General features: G+C 55.1%; 4 protein-coding genes across 4 annotated transcripts; 2 read left to right on the forward strand and 2 right to left on the reverse strand.

Annotated features, from left to right (window-relative positions):
- Window positions 1–1296: 1296 nt before the first annotated feature.
- On the forward strand, window positions 1297–5211 carry TSPAN10 (tetraspanin 10). The gene is made up of 3 exons (XM_030843330.3): window positions 1297–1332; window positions 2607–3199; window positions 4547–5211. Exons 1-3 carry the CDS (start codon window positions 1297–1299, stop codon window positions 5007–5009), a joined length of 1092 nt encoding a protein of 363 aa, XP_030699190.2. The 3' UTR covers window positions 5010–5211.
- Window positions 5212–6709: 1498 nt separating this feature from the next.
- Window positions 6710–7990, reverse strand: PDE6G (phosphodiesterase 6G). The gene is made up of 3 exons (XM_030843400.2): window positions 7815–7990; window positions 7271–7311; window positions 6710–6786 (listed from the first exon to the last, which is right to left on the reverse strand). Exons 1-3 carry the CDS (start codon window positions 7958–7960, stop codon window positions 6710–6712), a joined length of 264 nt encoding a protein of 87 aa, XP_030699260.1. The 5' UTR covers window positions 7961–7990.
- Window positions 7991–11209: 3219 nt separating this feature from the next.
- On the reverse strand, window positions 11210–12650 carry OXLD1 (oxidoreductase like domain containing 1). The gene is made up of 2 exons (XM_060290793.1): window positions 12571–12650; window positions 11210–11752 (listed from the first exon to the last, which is right to left on the reverse strand). Exons 1-2 carry the CDS (start codon window positions 12628–12630, stop codon window positions 11351–11353), a joined length of 462 nt encoding a protein of 153 aa, XP_060146776.1. The 5' UTR covers window positions 12631–12650; the 3' UTR covers window positions 11210–11350.
- Window positions 12651–12777: 127 nt separating this feature from the next.
- Window positions 12778–23279, forward strand: CCDC137 (coiled-coil domain containing 137). The gene is made up of 6 exons (XM_030843120.3): window positions 12778–12967; window positions 13390–13523; window positions 14971–15193; window positions 16673–16755; window positions 16906–16985; window positions 17161–23279. The coding sequence occupies exons 1-6, from the start codon at window positions 12828–12830 to the stop codon at window positions 17380–17382; spliced, it is 882 nt and encodes a 293-aa protein (XP_030698980.1). The 5' UTR covers window positions 12778–12827; the 3' UTR covers window positions 17383–23279.
- The last annotated feature ends 3111 nt before the right edge of the window (window positions 23280–26390 follow it).

Consider the following 26390-nt stretch of genomic DNA (forward strand, 5'->3'; position numbering starts at 1 on the left):
GAGCACATCTCTGCCTGCAGAGGTGGCAGCTGCATGGCTGGGGTCCCTCCAAGCACTAGGGCACAATAGTAACCGTGACAAAGTCCTACTCCTGAGAAGCTCAGAGGGTGGGGGATACCAGCCACCTCAAAACCAGGAAGGATGTGATCTAGCCAGTGATTAAAAAATAAATAAATAAACAAAGGGGGACTTCCCTGCTGGTCCAGTGGTAAAGAATCCGCCTTACAATGCAGGGGACGCGGGTTCGATCCCTGGTCGGCGAACTAAGATCCCACATGCTGTGGGGCAACTAAGCCCACGCCACAGCTACTGAGCTCGTGCACCTCAGTTAGAGAGCCTGCGTGCCGCCAACTACAGAGCCCACACGCCCTGGAGCCTGCGGGCCACAGCTAAGACCCGATGCAGCCAAAAATAAATAAAATAAATAATAAATAAATTCTTAAAAAAAATAAAGGCACTTCAAATATACACTTATAGGGACTTCCCTGGTGGCGCAGTAGTTAAGAATCCGCCTGCCAATGCAGGGAACACAAGTTCGATCCCTGGTCCAGGAAGATCCCACATGCTGCAGATCAACTAAGCCTGTGCGCCACAACTACTGAGCCTGTGCTCTAGAACCCGTGAGCCACAACTGCTGAAGCCTGCACGCCTACAGCCCATACTCCACAACAAGAGAAGCCACTGAAACGACAAGCCCACGCACCACAACGAGCAGTAGCCCCTGCTCGCCGCACCTAGAGAAAGCCTGTGCGCAACAACGAAGACCCAATGCAGCCAAAAATAAAATTAAAATAAATAAAAATTAAAAATATATATACATACACATATATGTATGTGTATATGTATGTATATGCATATATATACATAAAACTTCTTTCTTGCAGTGAATAAATCGGAATAAACTGGCATTTAGCTGTGGGCAGGTCTCCCGGGCTGTTACTGGGAGCCAGGGTCTGATCTTCGGGCTGAGCTGAGGGGCACCACTGGACCAGCCAGGCTGAGGCCCACACTGGGGCCCTGTGGTGATGCCCATGAGGTCTGCCCCCTGACAGCCCCACCCACGTCATGCCTGCACAGAGCGAGGCCAAGAATCTGGGCTCAAGAAGGATCCTTTGCATCTCAACAAGCAGAGGCTGTCTTAAGCCCTAAACTATGACTCCTCACATGATCCGATCGTGACTGCAAAGTCCCGGTGGGGCTCACAGCTCACAGAGCAGCCGGGGGCACAGGCAGCACCAGCCCTGGTGTCCCAGCCAGAGAGGCCAGCGGGGACCAGCACACCTTTCCTGGTGGAGGATGGAGGAGGGGGAAAGGAGCCCGCTGCTGTCCCAGGTAAGCAGTGCCTGGAGGCCTGCTGGGGTTGGAGATGTCCCCGGCTGGCTTCTCCCCACCCTGGCCCCCCAGAGCCATGTTGTGTGCTGGGGCTAGCCAGCAGGTGGGTGCTCAGGAGGGGCTGCTAAGATTGGGGTGGGCCTTTATTAATCAGGTGCCTTAACCTCCCCCAGCGCCCTGTTCAGACTCTGAAAGGTGACCCGCCCTTGCCCTTGTGTTTGACACGGCATGGGGTGTGTCCACACCCCAAGGAAAGCGCACACCCAGGGGATGGTGCCCACCAGGGCCATCAGGCCACCCTCACATCTTCCCTGTCCCCTACCCACCTGTGACCTGCCCCGCCTTCTCACCTCCCTGTGCCCCCTCCTCGAGGCTGCCATCCGCTCAGCCTGGTATGGCCCCTGCACAGGAGATCCGGCAGGCCTCCCCGTGGATCTGGCGGGTCGGGGGGTGGGCTCTGGCTCAGGGTGCGGACGGGGCTGAAGGCCAATGCCGGCAGCCTGGCCTTTTGTTCTTACTGACTTGTTGAGTTCTGGTGGGTGCTGATCAATAACCCTCCTTTCCTGTGCTCTGATGCGGTCAGGCAGGTGGGGAGTGAAGGGCCAGCTTCTTCCTGGTAAACTGGGAGCCCTGCCCAGGCCTGGGGCCTTAGCTTCCTCATTCTTCCCCCACAACCAAACTCAAGGGCCTGCTGCCCCTCCCCCTGCAGAGAGGGGGCAGAAGCCCTCCCACACCTGCCTGCCAGTGGAGGGGCTGCAGAGGCAGGCATATCTGAAGTGGAGACTGTCCATCAAGGGGCCAAATGGAACTGGCTTTGCAGCTTCTCCCAACCTCATGATCAGTGAGCCAGTCCTCTGTTGGGGAGCCAAGAGGAGGGTGGGGGGAACCGAGAGAGGGGGTGGCCCCCCCAACCGTCAGCACCCTGTTAATTTTCTCTGTGGTAAGGCCAGGGCCCCCGAGCTTGACTGAGTGTCCTGCTGGAGGGCAAGGTGGGGTCCTCGGGAGGCCCTGCACCCCACAGAGCCCCGGTCTCCTGGCTTCTCCTCTCCCTGCCCCCAGAGCCCCTCACCGTCCCCTCTGCTGCTCGGCCAAGCAGAACAAGCCTTAAGGCCCCCATGTCCCTGGCCTTCTAGGGTCTTTGTGCACCCCTTCCGCCTTCACCTTCCAGCTTCCTCCCCCCTGCAGGCTCTGACCCTGCTCCCAGCTGAGCGTCACAGGGTCTGAGTGAAGAGGGTTGCCCTGGTGAGACCTCCCTCTTCTTCCTCCCTCTGCAGGATGCTGGGGGTCAGGAACCACCCCTCGCCAGAAGCAGCCCCCTCACTTCAAGTCACCTAGGACCAGCACCCTGGGAGAACCAGGCCCGGAGGGCAGGCCTTGGGGGGGTCCTGGCCTGCTGCTTCCCCGGGGGAAGCAGCTTCCTCAAGTGCCTGATCTTCCTGTCCAACTTTGTCTTCTCTCTGCTCAGTCTGCTGGCCCTGGCCATCGGACTCTGGGGCCTGGCCGTCAAGGGGTCTCTGGGGAGTAGTTGGGGGGGCCCCCTGCCCGCAGACCCCATGCTGGGGCTGGTGCTGGGCGGGCTGGCGTTCAGTGCGGTGAGCCTGGCAGGCTGCCTGGGCGCCCTCTGCGAGAACGCCTTTCTGCTGCGCTGCTTCTCTGGGGGCATCCTTGCCTTTCTGGTGCTGGAGGCCGTGGCAGGGGCCCTGGTGGTGGCCTTGTGGGGCCAGTTACAGGATGACCTGGAGCACGTCCTACGCATGGCCATCACCCACTACCAAGACGACCCAGACCTGTGCTTCCTCATTGACCAAGTTCAGCTCGGGCTGCAGTGCTGCGGGGTGGCCTCCTACCAGGACTGGCAGCGGAACCTGTGAGTCCTAGAGCCTGAAAGGGCGGAGGGCAGCCGCATGGTGGCCGGCAGGGTCCCTGGGGCTGGAGAGGAGGCGGGCCACACACACGCTCACATGCACATACTCACCTATACACAAACTCACCTGTATAGGCTCCTCACCTGTACACATATGTGCACACACGCTCATGTGGGCACACTTGCGCATGTACACACTCAGGCCCAGCCAGGGCCACGTGGTCATGCAGGGATGTTAATAGAGAAGCTCAGCCAGTAGAGCTAGAAAGTCACTTTTGGGGGTTGTTTTTTTTTCTTTTTCAGTGAGGACATCGTACATCTCAATGTCAATTGAAAATAACTTTTAGTTTAATTCAGGACATCATTTTGGACTATGACTCCACAGTTCTCCCTCCACTGTGTGTGTGTGTGTGTGTGTGTGTGTGTGTGTGTGTGTGTGCGCGTGCATGGGTGTGTTTAGAGCCATATGGAGACTCTTGAAAACCAGCCATTTGTACCCAACAGTCCCTGCGACATGCTGGGCCCTTCTTCCTGGGCACCTTAGAAGCACCCATCTGGATTGTTCTCATTTGGTGGCCGAGTGTGACTTTGTGTCGGTGGCAGCCCTTTCTGGTGTTGTGATGCCACCCAGCCTGCCGACCTCCAAGCCCCTGCCTTACTGAAGCCCATTCTTCAAGGAGATGAGACTGTGCCTGTGAGGGAGGGCGAAGGGTGAGCCTGCTGGTCACAGGGCCCTGGATGCCAGTCAAAGGCCAAGGGCACCTGAGGGCTGCCTGAAGTGAGTGACAAGAGCAACACTCTCTCGAGGCCCTGCGAGCTCCTCCCAAGCCTCCCATCCCTTGTTGCTGCCCAGTGTGGCCCCTCATGCCCCCACCACGACCCAGTGACCACTACAGAAGCCTCTACCAGTCCTCAACCCACCTTCTCCCACTCCAGCTCTGCTGCTCAGACCAACTCAGCAGCATCTGTGGAGTGAGGCCGTCTTACTTCCAGCCCCCATCAAACCCTTGCCTCCCTTCAACTGTCTTACGCAGTGTGTGCCTTCTAACCAAGCTTGTACAGAGGCCTATGTAGTGCTGCGATGAATTATAGAGAGCTGGGTATCGTGTGTGTGTCTGTGTGTGCACAAGTGTGTGTGCGTGTGCATGTGTGTGTGTACATGCCTGCCAGTGTGCATGTGTGTGTGCATTCATGCCTGTGTGCTTGCATGCATACACATGTGCATGCCTGCGTGCCTATGTGTGTGTGGCCATGGAAGTTTGAAGGCGGGTAGGAGACATTCCACACAGCGCTGGGGTCCAAGACCAGGGGCCCTAGCCTCCAGACTGATGCTCCCATGTGCCCTTGCAGGTACTTTAACTGCAGCTCCCCTGGGGTCCAGGCCTGCAGCCTTCCTGCCTCCTGCTGTATCGACCCCTGGGAAGATGGAGCCTCAGTCAATGACCAGTGTGGCTTCGGGGCCCTGGGCCTGGATGAGGATGCGGCCCAGAGGGTGGTGCACCTGGAGGGCTGCAGCCCCCCACTCCTCCAGTGGCTGCGCAGCAACATCTGGGCTGCAGGTGGCTACGCCATCGTTGTCGTGGTGGTCCAGGGGGCAGAGCTCCTGCTGGCCATCCAGCTGGTGAGGACCCTGGCTGTCCACAAGAGGGCAGCAGAGAGTGAGGGCTTGTCCACAGGACCCCCAGACTCAGTGCCCTCCCCTCTGCCAAAATGGTCCGGGGCTGACTGGCAGGTGAGACGAAAGACCAGGGCACCCGGATGGGGTCTGGGGCTGCAGGCCTCCCCTCCCCTCCCAGGGAAGGTGTCAGAATAACCCGCCTTGGTGCTTGTGGACATGCACCTTGGGCCCCCAGGCCTCCTCCACCTGCTGGCCTCTGCCTCCCCAGGGTCCCCTTTCCCCCACACTGCCCATTTGCTTGCAAACGCTGCCATGGTCCGAGTGTAAGCTGACCCCAACGACTGCCTGGCCAGCGTCTGCCTCCCACAGAGGGTGCAGGCAAAGCCTGGCTGGCAGGGAGAGTGGGGGGCGAGCGAGACTGGATGAAATCCTGCCACTGAGCCCCAACTCAGACCCTCACCCCAACCCTCACTTCCGATCTCCACATCTGACCACTTTTGACTCTCACCACTGACCCCCCACTTCCAACACCTCCAAGCCCAGTCTATGAGTCCCCACGTCCTCACCATAGCCTGGCTCCTGCTCTCCTCTGGGGCCACCTCCCCCTTTCCTGTCCATTGTGGTGGTTGAGGATGAGGCCCAGGCCTCTCCCTCCAGAGTGCTTTTTTTGGGGGGGGGCGGTAAGTTTTATTGAGATGTATCACTCATACAGTAAATTGCACCAACCTTAAGTGGGCAGCCTGAGGGTTCTTACTTATCCACACACCTGTGGACCCACTACCAGGTCTAGATCCAGCCCGAGCAGGGTCCTTCATCTCCTCCTCGAGGTCACCCCTGTTGGAACTTTGTCGCCTTTGGTTAGCGTGGCTTTTTCTGGCCTTCACATAAATACGATCACAGGGGCCCCCTTCCTGAGAGTCACTCTCTGGTCACTGCTGTGTGAACAGACCCCCTGACGTCCGTGTGGATAGGCACTTGGGCAGCTTCCCGAAGATGACTGCCACTGGGGGCAGTTTCCCGCAGGTTTGTGTGTGGCAGCGTGCCCTGCTTCTCCTGGGTGTGGTGTCAGGAGCGGAATTGCAGGGTTACTGGTAGGCATCTGTCCAGCTTTAGTGGACAGTAAGGATGGGCTGGCTGGGCCCAATCTCCCGGCACCTGTTTCCTCACCTGTGGGGAGCAGATAGGTGAGCTCTGGCCCCCGGAGTACGTGGGGCTGCCTGCCTTGCCCCAATCCAGCCATCAAGAGCCTGGCTCAGTGCCCAATGTGCTTCCTTCCCTCAGCCTAGCCAGGCCCCTGCTATCTCTGCCACCAGTGCCCACATCCATCCACTCTTGCTGAAGAGACTCCACCCTTGGGCCCTGCCCCCACTGACAGCACATCCCAGACAAGTGGTGGGGGACACGCTAATTTTATTTGAAACAGGACATGGGCCATGTTGGAAAGGACAAGCATCCTGCTGGTGTGACAGGTCCAGAGGGGTCTTGCTCTTTCACTGACACCCGCAGGACTCCTGCCACCCACTCCGCCAGTGCAAGGGCCTCAGCTGGGAAGGGCTAGTGGGGGAAGCTTGTCCTCACCCCCAGACAGGCAGGACAGGGGACACTCCTGGGAGGCCTGCCCTAGCTTTCCAGCCATGGGAGGAGAGGGTCTGTGGACCAGTGTCTCCAGAAGTTAAGCCAGGCCTGGCCGGCCGGAGAGGGTATCCTGCAGGGAGTTGGTGGGCTCCCGGCAACTAGCTTCCATGGGCCTGAGGTCGCCGCCTTGCGGGGATCTCCAGACACAATCTCTGGACACTCTGGAACCCTCCGGTGGGGGGGTGGCCCTGCTTACAGGAATCCTAAGCAGGGGTCAGAAAGGGCAGCGGCATGGAGGGGTCAAGGGCCGGGGTCCAGTGCTAGATGATGCCGTACTGGGCCAGCTCATGCAGCTCCAGGTGGTTGAAGGCCTCCCATGGGCAGATGACCGTGATGTCTGCAGGACAAGGGGGCCAGTGGGTCCAGGAGGGTCCCATGGCCCCAGGAGCCACCATCCCCTCCGGGCCCTGTTGTCCACACCCCAATGGTGAGAGTACAAGTCCAGGGTGTACAGCCCTCTTTTCAGGACATACCACCTTTGGGGTGTGTCGAATGGGCGCCCGGCCCAGGAAGAGAGTGGGTGCAGCAGGCCCAGGGAGGGGGCCAGAGGAAGGTGGGCCTTGCTGCTGGGGGGAGGGGACAGCAAGAGCTTTGGTCTTTTCCAGCCCCTCCAAGCACTCGGTGGACCCGCTGAGTAGGAACAATCCCACTCGGGTGGTGTCTGAAGCTTGAAGTTGGGAAAAAAAAATGAAGGACAGCTGGGGGTGGTGCCCTAAGTGAGCCTCTGCCTGAGGAAGCAGGGGCAGGGGTGATGGGGCCCCAGGCACACTGGGGGGTGGGCAAGTGGGGGGGACCTGGGTGGACGCTAGTGGCCGTCATACCTGTTCCCAGGCCTTCCATTCCGGGGATGTCGTCACCAAACCTACAAGAACAGAGCGGTCAGGGCCAGGAAGAGCGGAGAGGGGGTGTGCATACACTTGAGTGCAGGTTCCTGGGAACGCGGTGTGTCTGAGTGTGTCCTGGGTGTGTACACGTGGGGCTCTTTGGGTGCAGGGAGACATATCAGTTGGTGGGGCTGTGGCTGAGTGTCTGGGTGGCCGCGGGTGGGTGTGCTTTCCAGACAAGAACAGCTAGAGAGGGTGACAGGAGCCCCTGCCCCCCGAGTCCCCTCCACCCCCCGCCCCCCATGCCAGGGAATGGGGGACGCTGAGACAGGCCGGCTCAGGCCCTCAAGACCCGCACCACCTGCTCGAGAGGATGGGACCACCTTCCACCAGGAAAGGGGGGCTGAGGCCCCACCCAGCCCCCCAACCTGAAGGCCCCTACCACGGCCTCTAGCACCAGAAAGGCCCCATCTCCCTCCTGTGCAGCAGGTGGGCCCTCCACCCCCCTCAGGGCCAGCCCTCCCACAGCTCTGCTGCTCACCCTTGGACGCCTTTCTTGGGGGGCTTGCTCTTGAACTGCCTGGTTTGCCGCTGCTTAAATTTGGGGGGCCCTTTCCTGGGAGTGACGGGCCCCCCAATCACCCTGGTGGCCGGCCGGATCTCGGCCTTCGGCGGCTCCAGGTTCATGGCCAGGCTGGCAGAGACCCCGCGGTGACCTTCGGCTTCTGGACTCCCTCACGCTGTGGGCCCTCCTGCTTCCGACCCACCTCTCAGGTCTCAACCCACCAGAGCAGAGGAAACCCTGAAACATGAGACCCACCGGTCCCCAGTATGACTCAAACAGCAGCCCCCTGTCCCAGGGAGCCCCAGGCAGGGGCTGAGAGTGCTGGGTGGCCCCCCGGTGTGCCCCTCCTTACTGCCTCCCCCTTCTCCTGCATTCCCCATCCCAATCCCTGGGGTGGGACACTTGGCCTCATTCATGGTGGCATGTTAGGCACCTAGCGGCGCCAATAACGGTAACCTGAGAAATGGGAGGGCAGGGTGCCCGGGCAGGGGAGGGGCCTGTGTCACAATGAAACGCCCAGGCGAGCTGTGTAGCCCTGGCCCCAGCAGCGTCTTCCCTCTGCTGGTAAATACCCTACCTCCCCCGTCCCACCCCCCACCCCGCCCCAGCCACTCACTGGGCACCAGCATCACCTGCTGGTGTCCTTGAACCCACTGCACAGGGTGACCTCCCCTCCTCCTCTCCCCCGGAGTCCCCCCCTCGAGGCCCTAAGCCCTGGTGACCTAGGCCAGGGGCAGCTCACCTTCCTCTAAGCCTATTAGCACCAGAGGGAGACCCTAATTCCTCAGGGTCCACTATAAGCCCAGAAAGTTCTGGGGCTAAGTACATGATGCAGAGAGGAGCCGCTGCCCTGGCACTGAGCCGGTGCTCAGGCACCACTTCTCGGGTCCTGTTTCTTGCCCCCCTCCCCACCTGTGGGCTGCAATGCCTGACTGCAGCCTGGGGCCACCGCTAGCTGCCTGTTAGAGTATTAGGGGCTGAGATCAACCGGGAGGCAAGAACAGGTGGTTCTACCAGCGAGGAAGGCCTGGTTGTAGGTGCCGGGGCACCTGGGATTCGGTGGACCCCACCGTGGACCTTCCTTCCCTAAGGTTCAGTCTCTGTGCCGGGACCAGCAGCAGCCTGAGAGGAACCAGGGGACAGGAGCTGGATCTACACGGGGTCCAAGTTGGACAGCAGCAGGTCTGGTGGCCCCGGCTGCTCAAACCCCACAACACCCACTCCTCACAGCCTAGGTAGTGTAGGCCCAGCTGGACCCCTTCTCTAGTCCCAGGCCACAGGCCTGGCGTGGGCAGCTCTGAGCCCTGATAGAGAGCCAACTATCAGATGCTGTTCCCATGGAAACCGCTGCCCAAGCTGCCCCAGCCGTAGCCTGGCCTGTGGCTGGTGCCCACTCAGGTTGGCTGACTGTGTGTGGCCTGAGGCTCCGAGACCATTGCTAGCCTGGGGGACAGCCTGCACCACTATTTGGCACGAGGAACAGAGGAGGTGATGGGCTGGGTGTCCTCTCTGAACAGGGCAGTAGGTGGCCTCCCCCAGACCCAGACCTCAGGATGGTGGTGAAAATCCCGCCCACTCCTCACCCTCTGGGCAGATACCCACTAACGCCCTTGGGTAAGTGGCCACCAGGAAAAGCAACCTGGGAAGGTCATTACTCACCAAGTACCGGGGCAGGTCTCAGGGGACCATGGGTGTGAGTGGCAGGCCTCCCTTAGGCAGGGTGCTGGCTGGGCATTTATCCTGCAGCTGGGTAATCTGATTAGGACTGTGCCTTGACACCACACTAATGAGATTGTGGGGTGGGTAGCAGCACCGAGGACTCCCTGAGATGGGGGAAGGGGCTCAGGTGCGGTCAAGGGCCTGAAGGAAGGACGAGCAGGGGGCAGGGTCAGGGCAGGAACGGGACGTGTGACCATGAACAGCCAGACTCTCCTGAAGCTGCTCTTTTTTTTTTTTTTTTTTTCGGTACGTGGGCCTCTCACCGCTGTGGCCTCTCCCGTTGTGGAGCACAGGCTCCGGACGCGCATGCTCAGCGGCCATGGCTCACGGGCCTAGCTGCTCCGCGGCATGTGGGATCTTCCTGGTCCGGGGCATGAACCCGTGTCCCCCGCATCGGCAGGCGGACTCTCAACCACTGCGCCACCAGGGAAGCCCGAAGCTGCTCATTTTTGAAGCAAGGATGAGACGGCACTGGCTGCTGTCTTAGGCCTCCCCACCCTTACTATCCTGACTGCTGAGGAACCTGCCTTTGTGGCCCCCAAAGCCCTGCATAGCCTGTCCCGATCCACTTCTTTGGCCTCACCTCTCATCCCTTCCTCTTGCTCTCTGTGCTCCAAGGAGCCTCTTCCACCCCAGGGCCTTTGCACCTACTGCTCATGCCATGTGGTGCATTTTCTATTGTACATCTCTCCCCTTCCCCTAGTTCCTTCCTCCTGGGACTGCAAAGATCTGCCCTGGTATCATACACACATAGAAAATCTTTCACAAATATGTGTTTTTGAGAAAAATACAGTAAACCTCTTCCTACATCTCTGAGGTAATCCACCTCCATGTTGTAGACCCCTTCGGGGGCCCCAAGCCCACTAGGCTCTGCTGTGCTTTTGTCTCTAGGGAAACCTTTCTCTTCCTGGGCCATTTTCAAATCTGTAGGACAGGGTTGGAGTAGATGCTCTCTGACATAAAGTGTAACAAACATGTATTGCCATAATCATGTTTCTCTGAACCAACCAAAACTGCTTCTGGATGACATCACTAGCTGGCCAAGACAGCTCGCACTACCGGGTGTATCCCCAGGCATTAGCATGGCAGCACGTTTTGTGGCTGTGTGGTTTCATTCTCTTGTCCACAGATCTGTCTCTGTGGGAAACTCTGGCTTTACATTGAAGGCCCCTACCTGGGAAGGCCTGCTTATCAGCTCAAATTCTTTGTGAAGCCTTATAACAACCCAAGCTTTTCCCTTAAATGAGAGAAGATAAAACAGGCATAAATTCATTTAACCCTGTCTGTCCAGGCCACTGGTATCAGAGCTTGAAAGCCTGCAGCTGGATGAATGGGGCACATTCCAGGCCATCTGCGGGCATTTGTGCCTGCCAGAGCTTTGCTAACAGCAACCTCTCAGGACCGGATGGTCCTCCCTCAGCTGCACCACTGAGAGTAACCAGAGCTGACCTCTGGGACTTCTGGGATGCTGGGACATAGAAGGGGGCCCCTGGGGTCACTGTCACTTGAATAGTCAAGGAAACAGGTTTAGCCAACCTCACAGGTTGGTGAAGGCTGTAGGTGCCCAGTGGACATACAATGACATCTGCACGTGCTTTCCTTGAGGTAATACACGCCTATGGATGACAACACAAAAGCCTCCTGTCTAACCACCACACAGAGCTTATTTATTCTCAGGCAAAGTCAATAAACAATCCCGTCGACACCAGCTGCACAAAGGGGCCGTGGATAAAGGAGGCTGTGCTGCATCCTGAGGAGGAGTCTGTCGGGGTGAGGCTGTCTGGCCAGGCGGCTCAGCTTCCACTTCTCATACGGAGCTGGATCTCCATCCGGAGGAAGGCCTTGAGGTTCTCATCAGCCACGTGCTCCTCCAGGGCGGCCAGGGCCCGCTCCCCGCCGTCCTGGTAGTGCTGCAGCAGTGCGTCTGCATATTCCACCCACACACAGTTGGGGCAGCCGCTCATGCAGCAGTTGGTGGGGGGCTGGAGCTCAGGGGGTGGCGGGTACAGGGGTTCTGAGGGGCCCCCACCAGGCAGGGAGGACTCGGGCTGCCCAGTGCCCGCTGCACCTGCTTGGGAGCCCCCTTCCACATGGTCCTTCCTGAACTCTCTGTGGCCTTCACGGACTCGGATCCTGTGAAGAATGCTGCCACCTCCAGGAAGCCTTTGGCCCCAGTCCCAGCTGGATAGTGGCCCCTAAGGATTCAGATAAGCACATGAGTCTCCAGAAAGCTGGTAAGGCTCTGCCTGCCTCCAGCTGTGGGGAAATTTCGGACTCCTGTCACTGGCAGGGGGCTCCACGTCTTTCTCAGTTTCCTCACTTCCTGCGTAACCTTAGACAAGTTACTTCACCTATAGACTCAGTTTGCCATTTGTAAAATGGATGTAACGCTTGGTACGAGGATGAGCCACAGGTTCATGAGAAATGCTGGGTTCAAGGCCTCGCACTAGGCGTGCCCTCCAGCAGATGGTGGGGGTTGAGACTGCACCTCCAGCTAAGATGCCTCTGCCCGGTGGACAGGAGTATGGCGAGGGCAGAAGCCTGTGAGCTCCAGCCCACACAGCCACCTCTCCCTCTCCAACCAGTACTGCCACGTCCCTCCCCCGTGAGCATTCTGACTAATCGCATCACCCCTTCATCCCTGTTTCTCTCTGTCACATGAGAAGCCCAAGTCATTCCCAAAGGCCAGTGGGCAGCCCTCTCCCCACCTCCAGCCCCCACCCCGGCCCCCGGGTCCCCTTCCCTGCTCTGTCTCCAGGGCACTGAACACAGGCGCAAACTTTACTTATTTCTCTAACTCCTCTTGCGAGGGGCGCCAACTCCTTGTACACTGAGGTTTCCCCAAAGGCTTCGCACAAAGCAGGTGTTCAACAGGTACTGGACGAGGTAACGAGCTCAGAACCCGCCGGCGCTACCCTGGTCTCTGCCCGGCTGCCGGGAGAGCGGGGCTTCTCGGCCCCGGCGGGGCCCGGCCTCCCGAATGCACCCCGTCCCCCTCCTCGCCGGTACTTGCCAGGCCGCGGGCAGCGACTGACACGGCCAAGCCTCCCCGAGCCACACTCCACAGCAGCATCGCCCACTGCCTGGCCCACGGCGCAGGCGCTCCCCAGTCGGCCCCGCCCGAGCTGTGAATGGCGGCCGCTCTGGCCATTCCCGGCCCGTCAGGGAGCTGCACAGCCCCAGTGAGCGCAGGAAGCGGAAATGGCGGGCATGGGGCCGGACCGTGCGGGAGTGCGGAAGTGGTTTCTCCTTTGAGCGCAGGACCTGTAGATGGCGGGAACCCGGCGCCGAGCTGCGGCGCCGGCGAGGACGGCGGGGACGGCTGGGCTAGGGAGCCCAGGGCGACCGCAGGGCCGGAGGCAGCAGGAGCCGGGGAAGCAGCGCTCGGCGCCACGGCCGGGGCCGCGCAGGTGGGTGCCGGTCTCATCGGCCTGAAGACTCCCCGGCACCTCTCCCCGCACCGGGCCCAGCGCGCTGTGTGGTCCGTGCGGTGGACGGCCCGGAGGGTCAGCCGGGTGGGCGGAGGCGTGAGGGAGTCTCCGGTGTGGCACTTGTCAGCTTCCGGGGCGCCGTCTTTGCTATCCTGGACGAGGTCAGGGAGTGACGGGCCTCCCTGGGGCTCTCGGAGCGCCCCCCACCCAGCGTCCTGTGAGAAACCGGTCCAGGGACAGCCTCCGGGCGGGCGAGGATGAGGCCGTGTTCCCTTGACCGGCACGCACTACAGCGGCCAGGGTGGCCTGCGAAGTTTCTTTCTCCAGGCTCAGCTTCGGTTTCTCTGATTCTGCTTATGCTCGATTGGAGACGTGTCTCACCCCCGTGTTCTCCTTCCCAGCAAAGAAAAGAAGAAAGTGAATTGCCAGCCTAAGAACCAAGATGAACAGGAAATCCCTTTCCGGCTCCGAGAGATCATGAGGAGCCGCCAGGAGATGAAAAACCCCATCAGTAACAAGAAGAGGAAGAAAGAGGGTAACTGCAGGCCCATGCTGGGTGGCCATAAAGCCTTGCGTGTTTGAACCTACTTAATTGCACAAGTATTCAGTGGCGTTTCAGGCAGAAGAAATCTGCCACACCCCAGCAGTCAGGCGGTGGAGGAGCATGTGGAGGACTGACCAAAGGCTGGTGTCACCAGGGCCAGAGTGGTGGCTGGCAGCAGGTGGTGGTGTGGTTTCAGGTGAGGCTCCAAAAGGAGCCCCTGGGGCCTCCTGGGCCAAGGTGGAAGCGTTGATTTTCCCCTCCCAGGAATAGTGGACATCCATCAGAGGGGACGATCAGTTCAGATTTACTTGAAGGAAAGGTCACTGTGTAACAGTCGAGGGGGCGAGAGGACACTGCAGGCCAGCAAGGCTCTTGCAAGTAAGAAATGATGATGGTTCCTTGGACCTGAGTGCAGAAATCATGGTGGAGACAAGTGTATGGTTTCTAGAGGTTATGGAGGGAGTTGATCAGACCCCCTGAGAAACTCATCCCTCCCACTCTTCCCCCAAGGCCAGGTAGGGTGCCCAGCTGTCAGCCTCTGCCAGAGATAACACTCCAGATGTTGGGGAATGGGGTCCAGAGTGTTTGTGTTTTGTGTACACGTACAGGTATTTGTTTTCCCAAACATGGGACTGATTTTTCAGGAATGCTGTTTTGTAATTTCTTTGTCAACCTTAGGCTTTTCATTGGGGGTTAGATGGCTACCAAAGCGATAGTGAAATAAAGAGTTGAGGAGGGGGAGGGGTAGAGGAGGGCGCTGGCCCAGATGGAAGATGGCACATTCTGAACGATGCTCTATTGAATCAGCTCTTTTTGGGGTTTAAGTTATTTAAAAGACATAAAGTTACACACGTGGTGAAATTAAACAGTACTGAAAGATACGAGGTGAGGCGTGGCCTCCTTCCCTGTCTTTCAATCCTGCTCCCTCCCCCTAAAAGAAACTGCTGTCTGTCTGTCTTGTTTACCCTCCCAGGGAAAATATGCATATTTTCACATATTTATGAGGTAAAAGCTATATCTTCATTCTCTATATTGTTTGGTGTCCTGGGTTTTCACTACCAGTGGATTTTGTAGGTCTTTCCACGTCCTTATCGTAGCTCTACCGAGCTCTCAGCAGCTGTGCAGTGACGTCTCTGGATGAACGTAGGAGGATTCGCTCAGCCAGTCAGCTAGTGACGGATACTTAGGTTGTTTCCTGTTTCCTTTTTCAACCGAGCTGCAGAGGACATCTTTGACATGTACCAGTGGGCTGTAGGGGTCCCACCCCAGGTTCCCCCCAGCTGGCATCTTAGATCCTTTTTAGCTCCCACGTGAACGTGGTCTTCCCGTCCCGTGGCCTGGGGAGGGGAGATGAACATGGGCGGCCAGCCCAGCGCCACCTGCTCCCTCCTGCCTTCGCTTCACGACTTTCCCCTCTGAGGTCTCCCTTTGTCCTCAGCCCAGGTGGCCTTCAGTAAGACATTGGAGAAGGAAGCAAAGGGAGTGGAGCCGGACATCGCTGTACCCAAGTTCGAGCAGAAGAAGTGGGAGTCTGACAGGGCCTATGTGCAGCGCATGGCGCAGCAGGCGCAGCATGTGCTGTTCCTCAGCAAGAACCAGGCCAGCCGGCAGCCTGAGGTGCAGGCGGCTCCCAAGAAGGGGAAGTCGGACAGGAAGAAAGCGTGAGTGGGGGCTGCAGGGGCTGGGAGGCAGGGCTGTGGGGTGCCACCGATTTCTTCTGTATTGACAGCATCTTGTTGCCAGGGGGCACCCCACCTACCCCATGATTCAGGCCGAGCAGGACCTGGAGTCAGTGGGTGTTTTTCTCTGTACCGCAGCCACTTAACCTCAGCGTTTCTGGGAGGCTCTGAACCCACAGAGCTCCGAAGGCCTATCTCTGTCTGTGCCTCTCTCTGGAAAGCATCAAGGTGTCCAAGAGCCAAGGGAGGTTGAGGGCCAGCTGTCTACCCCAGGCCAGTTGTTTCAGGGAAGTAGAAAAACAGTGAGGCTCAGTGTCCTCCCAGGAGGGCCCGCAGGCCGTCAGGGGACTGTGCCTACCCCACGGAAACTGGTTTCCAGGGTTCACCTTTCCAGCCCAGAAGAGATTTGAGAGTCTGTAGCTATGTCATTTGTACAAGTTCTGTGACCTCTCAGACTCAGCTTCCTGGTGGGTAAAGTGGTGAAATTGGCACCAGGAGGAAGCCCACCGCCAGCTGCGGCTCCCCTGCCCATCCCTACCCTCAGCCCTGGAGAAGTCTGGGATGCAAGCTGTGTGCCACCTCCCTGAGCCTGTGGGTGGGAGCTGGGGCAGTAGTTTCAGCAAACAAATGCTTTTTGAGATGTGTTTCTGCCTTTACTGCAACTTTTGTCTTGAATCAAGCCAGGCTTTCATCAGAAATTTCTCTAAAACTGGGCACTTCCTTGGTGGTCCAGGGGCTAAGACTCCAAGTTTCCGCTTCAGGGGCATGGATTCGATCCCTGGTTGGGGAACTAAGATCCCGCATGCCATGCGGTGTGGCCTAAATTAAAAAAAAAAAAAAGAGGAAGAAATTCTTTTAAAAGCTGTGAAAGTTAGATCATTTTCAGCTTTGTAGAGTTTCCTCACGTCCAGATTCTTACCATACATGTACTTACGTTAGCCAGTGAAAATTACATCACACAAAACATATCCCAGGTACCACCTAAAGCCACAGTGATCTCTAAAACTCATTGAACGTTGATTCTAGTAACAATAAGGGACCATGTCACACATGTTGCTGTGCGGGGCCGTTTACACACAGCAGCAGTTGACACTTGGGACAGCTGATTCTCTGGGGTGGGGGCCATTCCGTGCACTGTAGGGCGTTGAGCAGCATTCCTGACCTCCACCCATGAGGTGCCAGGAGCACCCCTCTCCCCCCGACGTTGTGACAACACAGAACATCTCCAGACATTGTCCGATGGGCTGTAGAGGTACAGCCGCAGCCGCTGAGGACCCCTGACTTGGAACTTTGGAGGGGCCTCCTAGGTTCGGAGCGCTCTCTGTGGGTCCTGGGGTTCAGAGGCAGCCACCTGGGGTCTTTCCTGATGCATCCCTCGTGGGCAGGGGTGACCTCTGCCTCTTCCTGAGTCCAGTGAATTGAGAGTTTAGGAAAGTGAACAGCACTGTGCTCTCTTCCCAGGTTCCAGAAGCGACGGCTGGTTAAGGTCCAGCAGAGGAGGGAGGAAAAGGCAGCAGAAAGGCTGGAGCAGGAGCTACTCCGAGGTAGCTCTTCACAAAGCAATTGTGTCAGCCCTGGTTCGGGGCAGCTTTGTCTCCCCAGGGTCGGTGGGTGGGTGGACGGTGGCTCCGGGTTCCAGGGCTGCAGTGGTTGTGTGGGCAGCAGGCCTCAGTTGTTCTTCTCTGCCCCTCCAGACACAGTGAAGTTTGGTGAGGTTGCCCTGCAGCCCCCAGAGCTGACTGCCAAGCCCAGGATGAGCACAAGTAGGGATCAGGTAAGCAGGGGTGGGGGAGTTGCCCTTTTTGCCCCTCGGTGCTGCCTGGTTCAGGGCACACAGGTGGAGAGCACCATGTTCTCACTGGGCTTAAGCTATTGGGCTGGCCTAGGCTCTTTGTTACCTCCCCTCCTTCCTGAATCTGTGCCTCAACCTCCCTCTCTCTCTTCCTCAGCCTGGCAAGAAATCGCTGATGCTGAAGATGCTTTTAAGCCCTGGCGGTACGTCCCAGCCTCTGACCACCTCTCTGGCCAGACAGCGGATCGTGGCGGAGGAGAGAGAGCGGGCTGTGAACGCCTACAGGGCGCTAAAGAAACTGCAGCAGCAGCGGCAGGGGGCTCAGTCACCACGGCCACCGCACCTCCGTTCTGGGAAGAAACCAAAGACACAGCTGTGATGGTGAGGGACCAGAGACGCTGCACCTGGGTTGGGGGTAGATGGGCAGATGGCCTGCAGTCAAGAGTCCTCTCCCTGGCACACATCCTGGGACTCAAGTGGGGGAGAGGGCTCCTGTTTTTTCTCCCTAAAGACTGCTGTTTCGTGAGTGACCACCCGCCGGCCCCATGTCTCACACAGGGCGTCGTCTGTGTCCTGAGCCCCCAGAGATGGGGCCAGTGCCTGGGTGAGATGCAGCCAGCATCATTCCCTTGAGCCTAGCGTCACATACAGCTTTGTTCTGAAACAGAGGTCCAGGCTGAGACACAACCTAGGGCCACTTTACAGAGGGCCAATCCCATAATCCTGTCCCTAGATACCAGTTAGTTGTAGACACTGCCGGTTTCGGTTAACTAAATCCATAAGTGAGGCTCTGCTGGATTCGACAGAGCAGTACAGCTAGAGCGGGAGCCAGGCAGCAGGTTGGTGTGGGGAAAGGGCGGGGGTCAGCATCTAGGCCACCTAGACCAGCTCACGGCACTGCTGTCACAGTCCTCGCAGGGCAGGTGGAGCCACCCCAGCTCATGTTTGGGTGTGGAGACTGAGCCACCCACATCGAGGTTTGGGGAGGCTGGGTCCTTATGTCATCGAGGTCTCTGGGGAGGACAGGGCAGGGCTCTCCAGCAGGTCTAGAGTGGCTTGACAGCAAGGACAGGAGCCCAGCCCAGGACTTTCTTGTGGTCAGAGGGGCCGTGTGAGTTCCTGCCAAGGGCAGGGCCCGGCGAGGTTTGAATCTCCCACAGGTGCCAAAGGAGGGAGCACCTGGGTTTATCATCCTGCTCAGATGTGGGATACAAATGAGAGAATGGGGATGGGGCTTACAGACTGTTAGCAATTGAACATGGAAGGACAGGGGCAGGCCACTCATAGCCCCGTTGGAGAAGGACAGCTGCCGGGCTCCCTCACTCTCTCCAGCTTGGGCTTCTCTAGCCAGCAAAGATGGCCTGGACAGCTCAGTCAGCGCCAGGCTTCAGTACTGACAATCTAGAGAATGAGTGTGGAGTTCTGTGGAATCTGTTTTGCTCTTCCCCAAGTTGGCATTTTATGTAATGAAGTTTATTTTTTTGTTTTGTTTTTTTTGCGGTACGCGGGCCTCTCACTGTTGTGGCCTCTCCCATTGCAAAGTTTATTTTTGAATTAAAAAATTTAAGTTGTGGAAGCTCTACCTGGAATCAGGGCTGTCACTCTTTCAGGGGTGTGTTTCTGCATGGCGGGTGGCCCCGGCCCCCGCGTGGGATGACCAGGCGCTGGTTGCTATGCAGTAGCCAGGATTTGCCCCCATCACATGGCAGTTGGGGCAGGCAGCACATCTCTGGTTCAATGTTGGCATCCTTCTGACAATAGGGTCCCGAGACAGGCAGGGCAGCAAGAGCAAGGGGTGAGGTGGGGTCGCTGAGAAACACCGGTGTTTCTTGGATACAGTGCAAGTACAGTTATGAATGTGGCAATGAGGAAACAGGTCGTGGTGAGGGACGTTTGCCTTTGGTCACATGAAATGTGAAAATTACATTCCCTCAGGCCCTTGTCAGAGTGCCCCTAAAACGGGTCAACTTAGCTCAGGCTGGCTTTACCATCAGAGATGGTGACTAGGCCAGGGGTCACCCCTCAGAGATGGACCCACAAGCTGGGTATCACCCCTCAGAAATGGAGCCCACACTCGGGTCATCCCTAGAGACAGAACCCAGGTAGGATCAGCCATCAAGACACTCGGCCCGGGTTAAAGGTGTTGACCTTAAGAACGGCATAAGGTCTTTAGCCAAAATGAGTTTATTTGGAATCAGAAGAATTTCAGTTTAGGACAAGCAAACTGGCAAGTTGGAGGAGACAAACGGAAGGTCAGCTTTTATTAGGTTTTAGGAGGAAATTAGGAGGGCCCTGGTGGTTTTCCATTGGCTGCAATCAGTGGGTAGCTTGTCGCTGGGCCAGATGGAGACCTTCCTTCCTGCTGGGTCTGTGAGCTGTGGTGAGAGATGCATGCTTGAGAGCCCTCCCATCATAGCTTCCCTACCCCATTCTGATTGAGCTTTCCTTTGCTCATTTCCACATTCCCCCCTTTAGATGAAGATCTTTCCTTGAGAGCATCACTGATCAGTTTTAGGGAATTGTGTTTTGTCCCTCAGCACCAGGACCTTTCCTGGACGTCATGTCTCACATCAGAGGAAAAGGGCATAGTGATTGAAACCAAGTGAGCCCACATTTGAGTAACAAAGAAGGAGGAACTCTCAGCCATTTTCACTCTTAAAATCTTGTCTTATGAAGGTACAGGCATGGGCAGTCATCTCAAGGCATTGAGCCAACATCATACTGTTCATTGTGTCATTTCTACAGGGGGTTGACAGGCAACATGTACAAAGTTTAAAAATGGGGAATTCCCTGGCTGTCCAGTGGTTAGGGCTCTGTGCTTTCACTGCCAAAGGCCCAGGTTCAATCCCTGGTTGGGGAACTAAGACCCCACAAGCCACGAGGTGTGGCCAAAACAAAACAAAACCATAAAAAATATGCAAAGCAGAATGAAAAATAATATGACATTTAGTTTGTATGACGGTTCTAAACCATGACCCTATACCTGAAGGTAGCCAGCTGAACAAATCAAAGGACCAGAGAGAGTCAGGTGAAATTTGGGCTTGTGTCCTCATTTTGTGTAATTGAGTTTCTACTTCTCCAAAAGTGTTTATCCAGGTAGTATTTGCAATCGTACAAATGCCTCCTTGTTCAGCAAGTAGGAAATCGAAGGCTATGTGGTTGTCTAAAAGTATTTTAGCCAGTGAGTCAAGTGATAATTGTTGGGCTGCAGAATCAGCCAGCTCTCCTGATATTAGGGGGAGATTTCCGATCACGTTCTCATTGGCGCTTACTCCCACCCAAGGGGGTTTTGATGAGAACTGGCCAAATGGCACAGACTCGTAGCACTTGACCAAATAACGTGGGATCCCCAATCACTATGAAGTTCAAGAAGCGTTCCTCTCCCATGGGATCTTAGCCACAGAGCAGCAGTGGCTTGTCTACGTGGAAAAGCTTCGGTCCACTGAGGAAACATGCACATCATTACCAGGAATTATTTATACCCATGAGATGGTGGGCAGCTCTGTGAAACCCACTTGGCAAACGTCGAATGGTCCATCAGGCAATTTGGAGCTCCTGGGAGGGAGCATTGTGGACAGTTTTTCTGGATTTTATTTTGGGAATGTGACACCAACCCTGGATCCAACAGCTTCCCACAAAATGCTGCATGATATTTGATATCATCGGGCTTCCCTGGTGGCGCAGTGGTTAAGAATCCGCCTGCCAATGCAGGGGACACGGGTTTGAGCCCTGGTCCGGGAAGATCCCACATGCCGCGGAGCAACTAAGCCCGTGCACCATTACTACTGAGCCTGCACTCTAGAGCCTATGAGCCACAACTACTGAACCTGCATGCTGCAACTACTGAAGCCTGCAAGCCTAGATAGAGCCTATGCTCCGCAACAAGAGAAGCCACTGCAGCGAGAAGCCCTTGCACCACAACGCAGAGTAGCCCCTGCTCGCCGCAACCAGAGAAAGCCCGTGCGCAGCAATGAAGACCCAATGCAGCCAAAAATAAAACAAATTAAAAAATTATTTTAAAAGTTTGATATCGTCAGCTGAGAATTCATTACTTGGAAAAGCAACATTGAAGCCTGCACACTGGTATTAAAATTCACAATGTGCAACACTTTAAACAGCAATGTCAACCAGCCCCCTCACTTTATTACCACCAGTCTGGTGTAAGGGCATGATGTGTTCACTCCTGTTGGAAGAGCACTTAAGTCCTGTGGATTCCTGTCTTTTTTCATGACTTGCTAAGGTTTATTGGAAACTCCACTATTGGAATTGTGCTCCGAGGCACGGGCTGTTCAGTAGTAATGGGCTTGAGCACTGAGAGTGTAGCTCCAGTATAGAAATTCATTCCCAGTCTGGAGAGTTGTTTCTCTGAGCTGAGTAAGAGGGAGGCTTGGAAAAGCTCCAGATTCCTTGGAGTCCCATCACTGGGAAGTGGGAGGACATTGGAAAGATGAGTTGACTGAAGATGCCTGGAGCGTTTTGGTTTCTAGAAGTCTTTCTTCCAATATCCTGGCTTCTTACAGTAATGACGGAGGCTGGGAGGACTTTGCTTAGGGAACTCCATCTGCTGAAGTTGGATATTAAGGATTTTAATGGTTTTTTTCTTAGTAGAATCATCTAGGGTGCAGGTTTGCCAAATTAAGTCTGGAGAGGACATAGTTTCCCATTCTATTGTAATTCTCTTAACCAAGAAAGTCCTGGTTTAGCCCATTAATGAACACAGAGTTGAAGGCTACCCCAGTGGATTCGACATCCATAGGGAGAATACTGAAAAATAATTTGGAATCGATGTGTGATAGTGTGCTTTATGTATGAATGTAGATGTGGTCTTCATCTCCATTTCTGGCACAGAGCTCTTAAAACCCTTGGAATTTTCTTACTAGAGCAACAAAGGTGTCTCTTGTGAGGTGAATGAATTGGCTTTTGGAGCTCACCAAATGATGGGGGCTGGCTGCCAGGAGAAGCAACCTTGTGATTAGAGGGTTAGAACCTTTCAGTTCCAATTACCCCCTACTACCCAACCTCGGGGGAGGGGAGAGGGCCTAGAAGTTGAATTAATGATTCAATCAATTATAAAACCCAAAGGACAGGGTTTAGAGAGCTTCCAGGTTGGTGAACATATGGAGATATGGGGAGAGTGGTGCACTGGAAAGGGCATGAGAGCTCTGCCCTTTCCCCATACCTTGCGCTATGCATCTTCCATCTGGCTGAGTCATTTTCTTTTATAACAAACTGGTGATCTAGTAAGTAAACTGTGTCTCTGAGTCTGTGAGTCGCTCTAGCAAATTAATTGAACCTGAGGAGAGGTCCTGGGAACCTCTGATTTATAGCTGGTCGGTCAAAAACAGAGGTAACAACTCAAGCTTGTGATTGGCCTTTGAAGGAGGTGGGGGGCAGTTTTACAGTTTTGTAAGACTGAGCTCTTAACCTGTGGAATCTGTATCTCGGGGTGAGTTGTGTCAGAATTGAGTTGAGGCTCCAGAAGGACCGTCCTGCAGGGTTGCGACCCCATCGGGCACTCGGGTAAACAAGTCTCCCTAGTGGGGAAAACTGTCCGCAACTTCTCACGTGTTTGACATCATTACACGCTGTCAGCATTTACCCAGTAGAGGGAGGCGTGGTGCTGCCACGGACAACACAGCCAACCGCACAATAGGAAGAGGACCCCAGACCACCAGGAGAATCGTGTCCTGTGGGAGTCCTGAAAGTGCAAAAACTTGCCTGAGAAAAATGGGATTGGTAAAACTAATCAACAGAAAAACTGGTCATGCTACCAAGTTCTAGCTCATACTGCTCGCCACATGACAGGCCAATTGAGAGACGAGGTGTTGGGACAAGGAATAGCAACTTTTTTCAGAAAGCCAGCAGACTGAGAAGGTGGTGGACTAGCATCCCAAAGAACCATCTTCCCAAGTTAGAATTCAGGCTTCTTTTATACTGAAAGGAAAGGGGGTAAAAGTCCTGGTTCCAGCCAGACTCTGGACAGGAGTGTTGCTTTCCTCCTGCACCCTTTCACAGGTGCACCTGGTCAGGATGTTTCCTGTGAGCTAAAAGAATTTTAGCTTCGGGCTTCCCTGGTGGCGCAGTGGTTGAGAGTCCGCCTGCCGATGCAGGGGACACGGGTTCGTGCCTTGGTCCGGGAAGATCCCACATGCCGCGGAGTGGGTGGGCCCGTGAGCCATGGCCGCTGAGCCTGCACGTCTGGAGCCTGTGCTCTGCAACGGGAGAGGCCACAACAGTGAGAGGCCCACGTACCGCAAACAAAAAAAAAAAAAAGAATTTTAGCTTCATGCTCATTACCTGGGAGGCAGGGTTCCCAGAGATGGGCCATTATGTGTAATTTAAGCTAATAGGCAACATCCCTTTAGTGATAAACTTGTCATAGAATACAAGGTTCTTCCCTATTACATTCAGAACAGTAAAATTCATTCCTGACTTTAAAAAATGAAGACTCAAAGAAGAAATAAGATGTTCTTAAAGTTTTTTAAGCCTGTGAAATTTGGCCCAGGAAGACTGATTTTAATGGAGGAAGAATGGCCGCAGAAGAATTTTCAGTAAGTAGAAATGAAATATGAATATATGGGTATATCTCTTATCTAAACATATTACTCCCCCTGTAAATGCCACGTGGAACACCCCAGATGAAGCCACTGGTATCCTTTCTATGCAAGCCAGTGGGACTGGCTTTATGATGACTGGGATATTCAGCTGCTGAATATGCTTGTTACCCAGGTCACGGTAAATGCTGTGATTAAGGGGGCCCCTTTCACTTGGGCACCTTCTTACTGCAAAATCGAAAAACAATTTGGGAAGCCTTAGGGAATTTGCTATCTCAGCTTGCACTGAAGGGTATTGCAGAGAACAGTATGTTAGCTAACAAGAGAATGGAGAGAGGCCCAGGGCAGAGTGAAGGGGCTCTTCCCAACAAGGTGGAAATTTTTAAAGGGTTATGAGAAGATGAATAGAGCAAATATTGAAAGAGACAGAAAAAAGGAATCAGGAAGGGATGAGCAGGATAGCAGTCATTAGATGGTTATTTATTTTTATTGAAGTATAGTTGATTTACAATGTTGTGTTAATTTCTGCTGTATAGCACAGTGATTGTTATATACACACACTTTTTTTTCATATTCTTTTCCATTATGGTTTATCACAGGATATTGAATATAGTTCCCTGTGCTTATACAGTAAAACCTTGTTTATCCATCCTATATATAATAGTTTGCATCTGCTAACCCCAAACCTCCCCCTTCCCCCACCCCCCTTTAGATGGTTATTAAGAAATGGGATGGGGGGCTTCCCTGGTGGCGCAGTGGTTGAGAGTCCGCCTGCAGATGCAGGGGACACGGGTTCGTGCCCTGGTCCGGGAAGATCCCATATGCAGCGGAGCAGCTGGACCCATGAGCCGTGGCCGCTGAGCCTGCGCGTTTGGAGCCTGTGCTCCGCAACGGGAGAGGCCGCAATAGTGAGAGGCCCGCGTACCGCAAAAAAAAAAAAAGAAAAGAAAAGAAATGGGATGGGGAATTCCGTGGTGGTCCAGTGGTTAGGACTCTGAGCTGCCACTGCAGACGGCACGGGTTTGATCCCTGGTCAGGGAACTAAGATCTTGGAAGCCTCGTGGTGTGGCCAAAAAAAAAAAGAAATGGGTTGAATAAAACAGACACTGATGGGGTTAAAACAAAGGTTTTAATACCTAGGTTGGGCAGACCAAAGGGACCCTATGTTGAGCCCCAACATTAAAGGGCCCCAAACACGTCTGCTCTGTTTACCCCAGTTTGGAGACATTTAACAGCCGGAAGGCAGAGATTACACTGAGAATCCCAACCAGCAATCACTTGGGTCAACAGTTAGGTCAGTTAACCAAGATAAAGATTGAAGGCCTGGGTCTCTTGGCTCAACCCCTCGCTGGGGACTTCTGCACAAGAGTGGGTAAAATAGGGGGTGGAGAAGAGAAGTTTCCAGGACTCCTTGACCCAGGAGCCCAAAGACTGGTACCAAAAGCCTGGTGAAGCCCTGACTTGGATGCAGTCAGACTGAGAGGATGTGACAGTGTCACGGTTGGTGGGGTTATGAGAGTTGGAATGTTTAGGCAAGTATTATGTACAGAAGTTGTCTCTCCCAACCTGAATTTACAGGGATTTTACAGGGATGGCTGGGGACACTTCCCCTACCCAGTGTTGTAAAACTGAAAACACCGGAGGCCACAGTTAGGAATGTAAGAGTTGACGGAAGTAAGGGAAGGGTGTGTAGAATTGGCATGTTTGAACAGGCGTTGTGTGAAGTGGTTGCATCTGTTTTACCTGATTGTATTATGGGGACGGACATTGCACCTGCCTGGGGGACATTCCCCCCACCTAGTCTTATAAAACAGAAGGCATGTAACTGCCTTTCAGGACATGCTAAATGGGAACCGGTAAGGTTGGCTGAGCCCACACAGTGTGGGGGTAGAAGCTGGGGTGCTAGTCAGGGACAGATTCTCTGTGCAGTGGCCCTGTGTGGAGGGTGAGAGCCTGTGAGCACCCCCCAGCGACGGCTGCTGGGACTTTGGACAGGAGAACTTCCACTTGAGGGGGGTTTACCACTCTCAAGGTTTACCATCTTGCCATCTGACATTAACTGAAGCTACCCCAATGACTGAAGGACATAAGATGATCTTAAAGCTCCTACAAAGCTATGATGTCTAGGACGATGTCAGAGAAGCACTTTAATGGGGATGGCAGTCCTCAGAAGGGTTCCAAATAAATATGAAAGTGGAAATGGTTTATACCAGACCAAGGTGCCTGGGGAAAGCAAGGAGGTGTAGGAGGCAGGAAGCCTCTTTTGCCCCCAGCACTGACTCTGGAACTGCATGAGGAAGTGCTGGATTCTGCCTTCACTTGGACAGTGCCCTATCACCAGCTCTCGACTGACCAACAAAGAGCTGTTTGGTTTGTGGACGGCAGTTCCAAAGTGAATGGACAACATCTCGTTTGGAAAGCTGCTACATAAAGACCAGAGAATGGAGACTAACTGAAAAAGGTAAAAATGGACCAGCTCGTTTGGGCTGAATTACATGCAGTTTTTCTAACAATGATGGAAGAACTGAGCAGTGGTAAAAGCCCATATGTTTGAGTTATTACTCATGGGTAGTGGCCAGTGGCCTGGCTATATGGTCAGGCAGGAGGGCAGTGGAAACCTGGCTTATTAAAGGATGCCCATTCGGGGCACAGCCCTGTGGAAATCACTGTGGGAATTTGAGGGGCACATTAGAGTAGGACATATTAGTGTCCATCAGAAGAACCCCTTTCCGGGTTTGGAAGGTGACTGGAACTGACAAACTATCCCCACATGCTCCCGTGAGATAGCCACCTGGGTCCATGAAATCTGTGGACATGGGGCGCTGCAGCAACG

The sequence above is a fragment of the Globicephala melas genome, chromosome 20, assembly GCF_963455315.2.
Source record: "Globicephala melas chromosome 20, mGloMel1.2, whole genome shotgun sequence".
NCBI classification, from domain to species: Eukaryota; Metazoa; Chordata; class Mammalia; order Artiodactyla; family Delphinidae; genus Globicephala; species Globicephala melas.